Raw genomic sequence first — 15545 nt, forward strand, 5'->3', positions numbered from 1 at the left:
CCCTGTCTCTCATGTTGTTTGCTAGAATGGCTACTTTGCTGTGTTTTTATACCTTAACTTTTTTACAAGGCTTTTTTACAGTTTTACATTGTTGGCTCGCTCAACCCCTAACCTGGAGGGCTGTGGACTGCTTTCCATCTGGTTAAAACCTGTCTGGGTTGGGCGGCCCTACAGGCGTTAAAGCTCCCACCAGTATAACTCGCAGGGTCAATGGAACATGCAGGCTTCCCCACTTCATCAGGAAACAATCCCCAGGAAACACACAAAACACTAGACTGACTCCAAAATTCTGAAAAGACTCCCACATTGTGAACACTACTTTTCATGTTTGAAGAAAAACCAGGATTTTACCAACCAATCATCAAATATAGTATGATGTAGGGGGTGCATGCGTTGTAGGCTTTTTTGTTGTCTGAAATGATAGTTCCTTTCACTAGCATTTATGGAATGTTGCTATTCTGGCTTTTGGAAAAGTATATTCGAATTTTTTCCTCTCTGCCCAAATCTATTGTAAGTGATATCTGATGTTCACTACTGGAAATGACCAGGTGTTCTGATATGGTGAACTGATTATTTGTAGTTTGGGTAACATTTCTCAAATTTCCATGGGCTCACTTCTGCCTGTAAGGCAGACCTTTGTCTTGCAGAGCTGTGAATTGGGCCCTTTACCTACATGTAATTTGGGGGGGGAGAGGGGAGGTCACTGCTATGGGGCGTAGTTGCCTCCCCAAAATCTTAGTATGCTTCCCTATCTCCAGACTTTTCACAGGTCTAGTGCTTCATTACGTCTTCCCCTTTTTGCATCCTCCCAACTTCAGAGGATATGATATAATCACATATATCGTTCAACTCCCCTCTGTCCCCTGATGTGATTTAAAATAAAATACTTACAGACTGGAAGAAGTTTACTGTTCATTTTCATCCACAAGAGGGATTTGTGTGCACAGTGTTCCATGCAGGGAGACATGTTCATTTCTTTAGCACCATTGCAATGAGACATTTAAGATCATAAGGTTGACCAGGACATATCCTACATTTGAATTGTATTAGCATTACAGCTATGGCATATTTTTTCTAACTCTCTCCTTTTTTAAAAAAATATCAATTAAATGGGATTTGTTCTCACAGTTTCTGCGAAGAGAATGATTGCCAGTGACATTTAAAAGAAGACTGGACACAGAAAACTGAAAAACAGACTATTGAGAACAATCCTCTGATGGCAGAGAGATGGGACTACATTACCTAACAAGTAGAGCTGGTTAACAATTTTTTGGATTAATCATTTTTTCATTAAAAATGCTGATTTGTTAACACTTAAAAGTTTAGCAAAACAGGGTTGGGGGAGCTGACAAACTTCTTGACTTCCAAAAATATAGAGAATTTTTTTTAATTGCCAAAACCTTTAATTTTGACATTTTTTAAATTAAAAAATCCTGTTTTCTGGCTTTTCCTTTTGAAATGTTAGCTAATTAGACTGAAAAAAAGTTATAGAAGAAAGGCTGACGTTCAAATGAAACTTTTTGAAATGATCAGTGCATTCCGATTGACCTGCAACGAAAAAAACCTGGAGTTTTCAGTTCACAAATATTGTCACAATTTCAATTTTTCATCCCAATTCAAGAAGGGGAAAATGTTGAACTCTTAAAAATATTTGCAAGATGAGAAAATCATTTTGCAGCCAGCACTACTAACCAGTCTCTTCCATCTCTAGATTCATACTGTACATACAAAAGAAAAAAAACACACATCAAGGACTACTAATAAGTACACAAAGTACACAAGTGTATTTATTACATTTTTGCAAGCACTTTGTTCTACATTTCAAAAACGCCACCATCAAGCTGTTGGCACATTTATGTACAAAACAGATTAATTGTAATGCCTGCTACAAAGCATTCTTTGTGAAAATACAAACTCTAATACCAGAGAAAAGCCAAAAGCATCAACATCATTACATGAGTTTAAAAGACATAGTTTTAGAAATCATCACAAACTGTTTAAGACACAAAACTGAAACACTACAATATAGAATCCAAAAGAGGTTCATAATACTTTTTGCAGAACCGGTACTGCACATACCAGAAAACTGTTGACCTCGTAAGACAGTCTAAGTGTAAAAAAACAAAAACAAAGAAACAGAAACCAAAAAAAACCCCCAAAATCAATCAACTAATACTACTTAATGCATAATCATGCCACAAATAACTATAGTATTACCTTCTACTTACTACAAGAATAGTTAAAAATTACTCATGATGCATGACTAGTAATAGTACAAAGAAGAGTTTTACTCAAGAACTTTTATTAGAAATGCACTTACACTGAGAGAGAATTCACAATGGTCCAATAAGTGCACAAAACTATCTAGGATTTTTAACGCTGACAAAAATGTCTTGTCAGGATACATCACTTTAAAAGACAATTTACAGCATTCTTGTAGCATTAGAAATAGGCAAAAAAAAAAAAGCAAAAACAAACACCAAATTTGGTCCAATAATACTGATTTTTGTAGGGTTTTTTTTACACAGGTACTTCCTTCAACTTAACGACTTACCTTTCTGTTAACATTTTCTTACTCAAAATAAAGGTTCAGCTATATTTCTACACTTTCATACAATAAGCTCTGAAGTGGCCTTTTATCTCACTTTCACATAATACAGGTAAACCAGTATGTCTAGGAAAGCTGCAAGCCAAGCTATTGCATTTATGGAAGCCTTCTTGAATATATCACATACAATATATGTATATAGTTCAGACAGGTGCAATCCATTAAAATTTTTAAAGCAGGTAAAAAGACTTCTGACTTGTAAGGTTGCTGTATTTTTGATATATCACTTTCATAAATGTAGCTAAGCAGTAATTGCTCACATCAGCACATGAACAGCTCCAATTCAGCATAACCATTGTTGAATTACAAAGAGATCATTCTGCACAAACCTACGCATAGCTATATGATTTAGTTAACATTTGTCTATATACTGTAACTCTTTAAAGGTAACCATGGTATAACATCCTTTAAACAGGCAAGAGGCCATGCATTATTAGCACCACGGTCTGCATGCTCACTATATAAACAGGAATACTCACCAATAAAACTTTGAAAGAGAATATTCTTTAAGAACATCAAGAATAATACAATGATAAGAAGCACTTTTTTTTACCTACTATTACAAATTTAGAAATTGCACCTTTGATTGTTTAAAATGTTCTTAGGACCCTCAATCAAGATGGCCACTGGACCATCTGGCAAGACTTCCAAATATGAAGGAAACTCATCAGTGTGTTTTCTCTAGATATTGTACATAATGTGCAATGGTCCCTTTGACGTATACCTGTAGTTAAAGTAGTTACTGAAATTAAAACTAAAAAGTATAAAAAGCTATTTTTTTCAAAACCATATAAGAAACAATGCAAAAGGTGTTATGCATAACACATACAAAGTGATTAAAAAATCAAACACATCTCCGTATTTGACAATAGTTAGTATCCTCGATCGAACAGAACTAATTTCCTTAAGAGGATTCAAGAAAGGCTGTTTAGGAGCTTTGCAGCAGAGAATGGTCACACAAACTATTAACTAATTAGGAAACCAAGTGCTAGACAACCAAAAATTGTATCCGGGAGATTTACAAGTCACCCTAACTATCTTTTGTGAGAAGCACTTTCTTTTTGTTTTTAAAATGGTTAGATGGCCTTTAGTTAAACAACAAAGCATTCAAATGTTAGAAAGTAAGACAAGGTTTCTCTTATGTGTATGCATTGAGCCGCTCTTTAGAGCGGGTAGAATGAATGTCATGAAGCTCTTGTTCCTCCTTTGACTTAATATCCTCATACTTTTGCATTCTGCAAGCATCTTTCACATAGGCCCAGTTAGCAGACAGAACCATGAGATAATGAACCTGTAAGAGAGGAGATAGGGAGTTAGTAACTAATTGCATAGAAACAGAATATATTCAAAGTTGAAAAATTAAGAACAAGATTTTTGGATGGGATCAAAATGCAGAGCAAGTCAGGGAGTGGTGTTCAAAAGCGGTGTAAAGCTCACCTTTGCACTTCATTGATCTTGGGGCTATTCTGTGCATGGTGTGTTCCCTCTACACTGTGACAGAGCAGCCTATGGGCTGCTCTTACTTATATTTGGCTGCAATGGCCATAAAGTCAAAAACATAGCAGAGGATCAGCATGGCACAGGGGTGTCCCAGACATGCCCTCTTTCCCCTTTTTTGCTAGCAGCAAGGAGAGTGTGTGTGACAAGAGAGCCCCTCCAGCAGCCCTACTTCACTATTACAATAAGACCATGGATCTGGTTCAACATAAGGTGTCGGTGGTTTTTGATGCAAGAGAAACTGTGTTCTCTGAAGTAGAGGCCCATATATCTGCTTGGCTCTAGGCTTCTTAGAAAGGCCAGAAATACTTGAGGAACTGCCCTAATGCACAGAACCTGGGAAACTAGCGGAGGCATCATTACAGAAGGCAAGGCGACATAGCCATCCTGAATTCTCTTGGGGTCTCTGTCCTATCCTTTACCCTCTCCTACAAAGGAGGAAAAAGAAAGGCTCATCTATAAAGCAGACTTTCATGCTAACTAATAGCTTCAAGAGCACACAGTAGCTCTCCACAGCCCCATAGAGTGCACCTGGCCTCATCAGCAACAACAAAAGCCAAAGAATTTTAACTCATCTGTGTTCCCTCTGAAAAAGCACAAGAAAAGAGTCTAGCCAGCCACTCTTAGTAATCTGCCAGGATCTCTGATGACATCTACATTGCCTGGAATATATGGGTGCTAAACATGAGTTCTCCAAAACACTGACATTTGGACTGCCAGAATAGCCTAGTCGCAACTGCTTTAATGGTTACAGTAAACAAACCAAAGAGCAGTGTCTAAGCCAGCTGGGGCAGTTCAGTACAAGATATGAAGGTGGGTGCCAGCAATATTCTCTCCAGGCCACACCTCTCCCAGAGACGATCACACATTGGCCTGCAGATCCCACTGCCAGAGTTCAGTCTTTTCATCCATCACCCATTCGTCTCATTGTCTAGTCTGCTTGGTTATCCTGTTTGCTAGTGTAAGTCACTGCAGCTCTAGAACCTGGGTCTGCAGCATCCACCTCCAAGTCACCACCAACAACTGTGAAGCGGACACACTCAGCAGGTCATGAGCCTCAGTGGCCCACTTATCATAGGATGTTCTACCCACAGAGGGCCTGATTGAGAGGACATTCCTGACTTCTGGGGACGATACAGGAAATGTGTCTGTGCAATTAGGTGGAACCTCAGCTAGCTGCTGCTACAGGCCCTGCTTCCTCTTACTGCTCCTGAATGCTGGTTCCTGACCCTGGCTTTATTTCCTGGCTCTGATACCCAGTTTCTGACTCTTGGTTCCTGACCCTGAATTAACCTATGATTCTCATTCCTGACATCTGACTCTGGCTCTAAATAGTAGGCAGGCTGCCCACAATGGGGACTTGACAGATGGCCACTCCCAGGCACCCTGCTGTTGCAGCTACTGCTGACTCCCTGCCAGCAATGGGCTGCTTCCTGGCCTGCTCTCAGGCCCTTCTCAAGCTGCTTCGCCTTCCCTTCAGTCTTCTGCCTCCTGCCAGCTGCTCCACGCAGCCTCTGGCTCTCCCGAGCCTGGTTCCGTCTGACCTCAGAATATTAATTCCTTTTCCTGCACTCTTAGCATTATGGAGCCCTCTGCTGGCTGGATGAACTGAAGGGTAATACAGTAATACACAGTACTGAACTAGAAGGTTCGTTACCATACTTTCCAGATTGCCCTGCCTCCCTGAGAATGCTCTTCAATGCCGTCTTATCTGGATAATATGCTGCAGAAAATCTAGTCCGTCCAAGAAAATAGGGTTTACTCCAGTTATTTCCTTGTAATCAAAAAGATGCTAGAGCATCCTGGATATCAGGGACCTGAATCAGTATCTGGTCAAATAAAAATTAAAGATGCTCAATCTGGGAACAGCTCTGGGTCTTGCAAAGGCTTACAGGTGCACAAGGATACTTCCAGTTCTTTGGAAGTATCTCAGATTCATAGTGGGTACAGTACTATCAATTTTATGATGTCCTGTTTGGGCTGGCATCAGCACCACATTTATTCACAACCTGTTTGATGGCAATTGTGGACTGCCTGAACAGACTGGAATTCTTTACCTGAATGAAAGGAAAATCTCCAATTAGAATCAACTTCCAAACTCACCCTATCAAATCCTAGCTGAGACATCCAATTGGGTTGAGGGCACGCTAAACAGGGCTTCGCGCTCAGGGAACCTCCGTCTCTCCAAAAACAGCAAATATACAGTCCCACAATTTCTGATAATCATTTAACTGGTATGGAAGGAGATCATGCTCACAGTCAGTCTGAGTTGATCTATGCTAGGTATTCATGAATGGTCTCTGGATCAGGGAATGTTGGATCAAATAGGGAACGCTTGTGATGGATCTCTGCCACCCAACTGAACAAATAGTAAAACTCCTGGCAAAGCTCAGAAGAGACAAAGGTTTGGTAACCTTAATCACTATTACAGCCCAAGCAATTAAGTAAAACATGGGTCTGACACTCCAGAAGCCTCCCCACCCACCCCATTAAAAAAAGCATAGTACCACAGTCCTGACAAACCCAATGAAAGTTCCTTTGGAGATCGAGTTTATTAAAAGGAAGGTATTTTCTAGTGGCAATGACTTAAGCTTGTAGAACTAAATAAAATTCTGGATCTAATGACTGATCCTCAAGATACTAAGTTTTAAAATAATAAAGGGATGGTTTATATTTTTGCAAGATTCTGCTCCAATGTGATGTTGGAGTTCCTTTTTAATGAGTCCATTACACTGCCAATATTCTTCCCAAGACTACATGCGCATTTCTCCCTCCTCCTTGTAACAATCTTTTATGTACATAAAAATTATCATGTCCCCTCTCAGTCTTCTTTTCTTCAGACTAAACAAACCCAATTTTTTTCAGTCTTCCCTCATAGGTCATGTTTTCTAGACCTTTAATCATTTTCGTTATTCTTCTCTGGACTTTCACCAATTTGTCCACATCTTTCCTGAAATGTGGCCCCCAGAACTGGACACAATACTTCAGTTGAGGTCTAATCAGTGTGGAGTAGAGTGGAAGAAATACTTCTCATGTCTTGCTTACAACACTCCTGCTTATACATCCCAGAATGATGTTTGCTTTTTTTGCAATAGTGTTACACTGTTCACTCATATTTAGCTTGTGATCCACTATGACCTCCAGACCCCTTTCTACAATACTCCTTCCTAGATAGTCATTTCCCATTTTGTATGCGTGCAACTGATTGTTCCTTCCTAAGTGGAGTAGTTTGCATTTGTCCTTGTTGAATTTCACCCTATTTACTTCAGACCATTTCTCCAGTTTGTTCAGATCATTTTGAATTTTAATCCTATCCTCCAAAGCACTTGAAACCCCTCCCAGCTTGGTATCGTTCACAAACTTTAAAAAGTGCACTCTCTATGCCATCCCAGGCCCTTGTCCCCATTCTTACTGTTAAAAGTTCCTTAGAGTTAAAAGTTCCTTAGAGAAGCCATGTCTCAGTGGCTGTCTAATTGCATTTCACACTTCTACGATTTGGCTGACCTAAAGCTAAAGGACCATGTCAAGGTTCATTCAATCTGAAGCAGGGCAGTTTCCATTGCCTGCCTCAGGGATATTTCAGTTTCAGAATTATGCCAGGCAGCACATCGTCCTCACTCCATACTCTTTTGAAGCCCTATTGCTTTCATTTGGTCTTTAGGGAGATAGTCTGATTCAGTCTTTCAGTACTTGTGTCCAAAGTAGGGGAGTCCAAACTCTTCTGCCCTCTAGAATTTATTTTTGGATGTCCCTTATTTGAGTTAGCCAACATTTTGAAAATTTTCTACCCCCTGAATACATCCTATAAGCTTCCCATCATGTAAAGCTGTTTTTTGGGAGCCAATCTACTCACTGCACATAACATTAAAAAAAACCCACCACTTTTCTTTCTTGTTGCTATTGGTCCTGTTGTAGCATTATTGTTTACACCTTCTTATAGCAATATCTCAAGCCACTTCCTCTCCAGGAGGAAGAATCCTGTTCAGCTTGCATCTTCAGAGAAGAGGAATTATATATTTTGTAATTCTGCTTCTCTGCAGATATCATACTGCAAGATTCTAACTTAACCATCCCCCCTCAAAGTTGAGAGAAATATCGATTTGTGTTTTTATTTATATATGAACATTTAATGTTCTTTCTACTTGGACACTTCCTTCCATAAATTTAATATTTATTGTTTATATTATTATTTACAGAGCCTTTGCTTACTACTCATTCACGTACTGATGGGAAAGTTCTAAGAACAGCAGTTTAAAGGTTCAGGATGGTGCCTAACTACAGATAAGTGTGGCTGTTTCTTACTCCTGTCTGTTACTACTGTCCTTAGGAGACAAAAAATATGACAAATCAATTAAAAGTATACAGGTACTTCTATATAATAACTTGCCAACAGACCCATTCATTTTTCAATGGAAAAATGGGGTAGAAAAAAACAAGAGGAAACAGGCTACCTTGCATAATGACTTAGCCACTCCCAGTCTCTATTTAAGCCTAAATTAATAGTATCCAATTTGCAAATGAATTCCAATTCAGCAGTTTCTCGCTGGAGTCTGGATTTGAAGTTTTTTTGTTGTAAGATAGCGACCTTCATGTCTGTGATTGCGTGACCAGAGAGATTGAAGTGTTCTCCGACTGGTTTATGAATGTTATAATTCTTGACATCTGATTTGTGTCCATTTATTCTTTTACGTAGAGACTGTCCAGTTTGACCAATGTACATGGCAGAGGGACACAAATAAATGGACACAAATCAGATGTCAAGAATTATAACATTCATAAACCAGTCGGAGAACACTTCAATCTCTCTGGTCACGCAATCACAGACATGAAGGTCGCTATCTTACAACAAAAAAACTTCAAATCCAGACTCCAGCGAGAAACTGCTGAATTGGAATTCATTTGCAAATTGGATACTATTAATTTAGGCTTAAATAGAGACTGGGAGTGGCTAAGTCATTATGCAAGGTAGCCTGTTTCCTCTTGTTTTTTTCTACCCCCCCAGATGTTCTGGTTTAACTTGGATTTAAACTTGGAGAGTGGTCAGTTTAGATGAGCTATTACCAGCAGGAGAGTGAGTTTGTGTGTGTATGGGGGTGGGGGGGATGTGAGAAAACCTGGATTTGTGCAGGAAATAGCCCGACTTGATTATGTAAAGAGTTGTCACTTTGGATGGGCTAGCACCAGCAGGAGAGTGAATTTGTGTGGGGGGGTGGAGGGTGAGAAAACCTGGATTTGTGCTGGACATGGCCCACCTGATGATCACTTTAGATAAGCTATTACCAGCAGGACAGTGGGGTGGGAGGAGGTATTGTTTCATATTCTCTGTGTATATATAAAGTCTGCTACAGTTTCCACGGTATGCATCTGATGAAGTGAGCTGTAGCTCACGAAAGCTCATGCTCAAATAAATTGGTTAGTCTCTAAGGTGCCACAAGTACTCCTTTTCTTTTTGTAAAATAAAAATCGCATTCCTTTTCAGGAAGGCTAGTGAGGCCGAAATAGATCTGCACCTGTGAAGTAATTTGGCTCTTGCAGATATCCCTATATTCACCGTTGTTAATAGAATACAGTACATGACTGTTGTGATTACACATATTCTTAAAAAGTAATTTAAGCTTCTCAGAAGTCCCTGGGATTATAGATGGAAAAAAATCTTAAATATAATTCTTAAACGACTGGCGATGAACACAACAAACTTTATTGTTGTAGTCAAATATGTATATTCTGGCTTCAGAATTATTAAATCTTTGAATTTTAAAATAGTTTTATCAATCTGCAGCTTTGCAAAGGACTGGTGTTTGAATATCAATGATCTTGTTAAAAAGTCTGAATTCATTAATGGGAAAGATCTGTCATTGTTTCATACAGGCAGGAAAACAGCCAAGGCAAAAGGGATGTGTTTTAACTAGACTGCATCTTTATTCAATCATCTGGGAACTATCCTGCAATAACTTTTATAGAGCAGATTATCTTTCTTTCTTGTTAGAGGGTTGCCATCAACCCTTCACCTCTCCCTTCGGGGTCTCAGTCTGGTGTTATCCCCACCCCACCACATATGAAGGTTAGGGCTAGGGGGAAAGAGATGTCTCCTTGCTGTACAGCTCCATTAGAAGCTCCAAGCACGTTCCCCAGCTTCTTTAGGGGATTCCTTCCCCATAGTCTATTTCCAATTCCAGTTTGTCAGGGAACCAGACCCCCTATGGAACGAGTATGTGTGCTGGACAGCTATCAAGTGCAACAATTTGAATCTAATCTCCTGTCCTATCCATTAGGTCACTGGGCTGCTGTGAGTAGGGCAAAAAACCCCAACACCACCACAGACACCCTGGCCAATCTGGCAGTGAGGGGGAAATTCCTTCTCAGCCCAAAAAGGGTGACTAGCATGATTCTCACAGAAAAACGAAACAACCCAATCCTCTGGTAAACTCAGAGGTGGGAGCTGCTTGTCCAACAGGCAGTGGTACCCGGACCATAGGGGAAAAGGCTTATATAGCCTCCCCTCTGTTGCACAGGAACCAACCGTCTTCCTCAGAGCTCCTGCATCTTCATCCTGCATCTTCATGATTTGGGAGAGGGAGGTTCTTTAACCTCCCACTCCCATATCATGAAGATATTCTGGTGAAGGAGAAAAAACTGTCCTTAAAGGGAACCAGCCCTTTTTGTCCCTGCAAGTCGAGCCCTACCTTTGAGGCTGACAGTGTGCAGGTTGAAGGACTGTGCCTAAAAAATAATGCATCACAAATAGGGCTGTCGATTAATTGCAGTTAACTCATGTGATTAACTCAAAAATATTAACTGTGATTAAAAAAATTAATCATGATTAATCGTACTGTTAAACAATAGAATACCAATTGAAATTTATTAAATATTTTGGATTTTTTTTTACATTTTCAAATATATTGATTTCTATTACAACACAGAATACAAAGTATACAGTGCTCACTTTATATTATTGTTTTTATTATAAATATTTGCACTGTAAAAATGATAAACAAAAGAAATACTATTTTTCAATTCACCTCATACAAGTACTGTAGTGCAATCTCTATTGTGAAAGTGTAACTTACAAATGTAATTTTTTTGTTACATAACTGCACTCAAAAACAAAACAATGTAAAACTTTATATTCTACAAGTCCACTCAGTCCTACTTCTTGTTCAGCCAATCACTAAGACAAACAAGTTTGTTTACATTTACGGGACATACTGCTGACTGCTTTTTATTTACAATGTCACCTGAAAGTGAGAACAGGTGTTCGCATGGCATTTTTGTAGCCAGCATTGCAAGGTATTTACATGCCAGATATGCTAAACATTCATATGCCCCTTCATGCTTTGGCCACCATTCCAGAGGACATGCTTCCATGATGATGATGCTCATTAAAAAAATAATGCATTGAATAAATTTGTGACTGAACTCCTTGAGGAAGAATTTCATGTTATAGGAGTCTCGGATGACGACCCAGCACATGTTCGTTTTAAGAACACTTTCACAGCAGATTTGACAACATGCAAAGCAGGTACCAATGTGAGATTTCCAAAGATAGATACAGCACTCGACCCAAGGTTTAAGAATCTGAAGTGCCTTCCAAAATCTGAGAGGGATGAAGTGTGGAGAATGCTTTCAGATGTCTTAAAAGAGTAACATTCCGATGCGGAAACTACAGAACCCAAACCACCAAAAAAGAAAATCAACCTTCTGCTGGTGGTATCTGACGAAAATGAACATGCATTTGTCCTCTCTACTTTGGATCGTTATTGAGCAGAACCCATCATCAGCATGGATTCATCTCCTCTGGAATGGTGGTTGAAGCATGAAGGGACATATGAATCGTTAGTGCATCTGGCACGTAAATATCTTGCAATGCCAGCTACAACAGTGCCATGTGAAAACCTGTTCTCACTTTCAGGTGATATTGTAAACAAGACATGGGCAGCATTATCGCCTGTAAATTGTAACCAAACTTGTTTGTCTGAGTGATTGGTTGAAGTAGGACTGAGTGGACTTGTAGGTTCTAAAGTTTTATATTGTTTTATTTTTGAATGCAGTTATTTTTTGTACATAATTCTACATTTGTAAGTTCAACTTTCATGATAGATTGCACTACAGTACTTGTATTGGGTTGTAATCAAAAATAAATACAAAATGAGCACTGTACACTTTGTATTCTGTGTTGTAATTGAAATCAATATATTTGAAAATGTAGAAAACATCCAAAAATATTTAAATAAATGGTATTCCATTATTGTTTAACAGTGTGATTAATCACAATTAATTTTTTTAATTGCTTGACAGCCCTAGTAACAGATCATTCTACATGGAATGTTGCTAAGATGGACTCTTTGGTATTTAAAAAAATTACCACTGCAAATAAATAAAATATGTCCTTTCAGATTCATTTTCCCAATTCAGGAGGGAGATTAAATATTTTCAGCTAAAACAGTTCCTAAAATTCATATTTCCCCAGAAAACGGCATCCAAGATGGAATTTGCCATCAGTTTTTTTGGAAAAAACATAAATAAGTTTAATTTTCCAATACTTCAAAATCTGCAGTTACTGCTCAATGCCTGAGAGCCAAACGTTGCCTTTTGGACACATGCATCAGAGGTCCAGTGAAGTCAAGGGAAGCCACGTGAGTGACTTGAGGGCAAAATTAGGACCAAAAGGTCTGTTTCTGTTGTTTTGGCTTTGCTAGCACATATTTAGAATAATAGTTTAACCCCAAAATACATGGGACTTAAGATCAGGAAAGCCAATACTCAGTCCTGGACTAAGTGACAAGTTTGAAGTCCAATACTGCATGAACAATCAGGACTAGGAACCGAGAGATTTATTCCTTGAGATTGCAAGGATTTCCTCACCACAACCACCTTTCCGTGTGCATCTAGGGTCCACAACAGTGGGCTGGATAATGGGGTTGCATCCAGGGTGAAGCTTCTTGTTGCTGGCTGACCTCTTTTTCTACTTTTCCACACGGAAGATTAAGAATTTGACTACAAACTGCTTTAGTCCACACCAGTGTGGTGTAAATTCTAGTGCACACTAGCATGTTGCACGCTAACTGGCCCAAGTGGACCCTACTGGCATGCACTAAAAGGATCCCTAGTGCGTGTTAATGTGGTACTGTCTGAAATAGGATGGGCAGTTAGTGTGCAACATGGTAGTGCACACTAGACTTTACACCCTGTTGGTTTGGACTCAACCACTGTACAAACAAGCTTTAAAGAAGGCTGAAAAGAACTCAGGATGGTGCCTTAAATTCAAGCAGGAGACCATCTGCTCCTTCAACATGAGGCAGGAAACAACTTGGGATTCTGCCAGCACAGAGCTTAGAAGTTAGATGCAAAACTTCCTGTATCACCATCTGCCTGAAGGACAGGGAAAAAGAGCTCACTCCCTCATTTACACCCAGGAGCAACCATGCAATGGAAACCTATGCTTCATGAACAAAACACATAATAATGCAGTGGCATGAATGTATCTGAGAGCAGAATTTGTCATTTGGTGTCACTTCAAAGCTTCTGTACTACCTTCAATGTATAGACCAAATTCTGTCCTCGGATACATGCATGCAGTTCCCATTGAAGCCGTATGTGCCTATCTGCAGCCAGAATTTTACCATGTGCTTAGCTTTTGGTAGTCTTAATTTTCTATCTGAACAGCTGCACGCAATAGTGGTCCAAAAGTGCATTATCTATAACTAATATGATGCAACGAATACATCTCTCTACAACTGCCATGACTGCATGCACTGATGTCTATGGAAATAATGGTTCATGGTACAATTTACTGAGTAATTAAAAAAAAAACCCAAAATTAGCTCAATGACTACAAAGTAAGCATGAACATGGAATGGCAGACAAGAATAAATGCAAATGGGCTCTCTTAGCCAAGCAATGCTAGAAGTGGCAGAGGAAGAATCTGCTGAGCAGGGGTCCTGGAGTGAAAAAGCCATGATAATGTCCCAGTATTTTTGGGCTATATGGGTGCTTAAAAGTGACAGTAGCTACACATGCCAGTGTACGTAGGGTATGGAATAAACCATACACCCACACTACCACAACACACCCCAATGGGCTGTGAAGAACTGTGGTCCACACTAGGCCCCTTCCCTTATCACCTCTGGAGTACTGGCAACCTATTATCGTTCCTTTCTGCCCATTGCATTTTAGGGGAGGGGCTCTCGACACCCTATACCTCCCCCCCTTTAGAGGACCCACTTAAGTTACTGATAATTTAGCCTATCATCTCTTTTACTGGCACCTGGAAACCTCTATCGGTCTTTGCAGAAATATCTAAACAGTTTAAATACTCTCATCTTCTCTTAAAATAATTTGTCATCAGAAATGCTCCCCTTCCCTCACCTTCTTTGTCATATTGCCTAGCTCTTAAAAATTATTTCCATCTTTTCTTACTATAATTACTTTAGCAAAATTAAAAATTCTAGGACAGAAGCAAACAATGAGTTCACTTGCTTTAAATAGCTACTTAGTTCATGAATCAAATGTCAGAAAATACATGATTTTCTCTATTGAATATATTAAAACTTTCTCCAGTTAATTAGAGTGCTCTGTCCACAAATTTAACTTGAAATTATTGGCCATAGATAAAATAACACTTCTTTGGCAAAGTGGTGAGGGAAGAATACTTAGCTAATTCTTTTTTCCCCAAGCTGAATCAAATCTTTCTGGAAATACCTGCTGTCACTTTGGGTTCCAATAGGGTTTGTCTGCAGCAGCTCACTGAGCTGCTACTTTTTCCTGATATAGTGACTGCCTTGTGCTCCAGCATCTAATCTTTCATGTTGAAAAACCAACAACCCTAGTTAAATCCTTTATGCCTGTGAAGAAAACCTTCAAAGTGTGAGCCAAGTATAAACTGATGTAATTATATTGTCTTGAATCTGTCAGCCTGAGAATAACTAAGAAAACTGTGAGCTTTCCTAATACATTTCAATTAGATGTTTACTCTGGAGCCTAACAATGGAATTATTAGTGTAAGTGTAAATAATCATTTTGCTGCTGAGCAAACTACACAAGAAAAAATGGGAGACACACTCCCTTATAAATTCTGTGCAATCTGCTGTGCTGCTGTCTCAGTGTGTAATTGTAAATGGACTGTGCTCAAGCTGTGGTTATAATTTAGGGGATTACCAAAACGGCAACCTGCCTAAACTGTCTTACTCAGAAAAGCGGTTTTTAAAGAAACATTAGAAGCAGTCATACTTGAAAGTTATGTGACGGGAGTAACTAATTCAGAAGTGTTTCAGAGGAACAGCCGTGTTAGTCTGTATTCGCAAAAAGAAAAGGAGTACTTGTGGCACCTTAGAGACTAACCAATTTATTTGAGCATGAGCTTTCGTGAGCCACAGCTCACTTCATCAGATGTGGTATGTGTTCTGTGTGATTGACATATTAGCATAGAGGGGCTATTATCAGA

At 39.2% G+C, this 15545-nt stretch overlaps 1 protein-coding gene across 3 annotated transcripts in view; it reads right to left on the bottom strand.

The window, feature by feature from the left end:
• Positions 1-1761: 1761 nt before the first annotated feature.
• The window catches only part of GPM6A (glycoprotein M6A), a 332111-nt gene continuing 318327 nt past the window's right edge, over positions 1762-15545 (bottom strand). For all 3 annotated transcript variants that reach the window (XM_048847780.2, XM_048847779.2, XM_075127810.1), the window contains one exon: positions 1762-3899. In XM_048847780.2, the coding sequence (XP_048703737.1) occupies positions 3747-3899 (153 nt within the window). In that variant the 3' untranslated portion in view covers positions 1762-3746. The remainder of the gene's footprint in view (positions 3900-15545) is intronic.

Source organism: Caretta caretta, chromosome 4 (genome assembly GCF_965140235.1).
Source record: "Caretta caretta isolate rCarCar2 chromosome 4, rCarCar1.hap1, whole genome shotgun sequence".
NCBI lineage: Eukaryota > Metazoa > Chordata > Testudines > Cheloniidae > Caretta > Caretta caretta.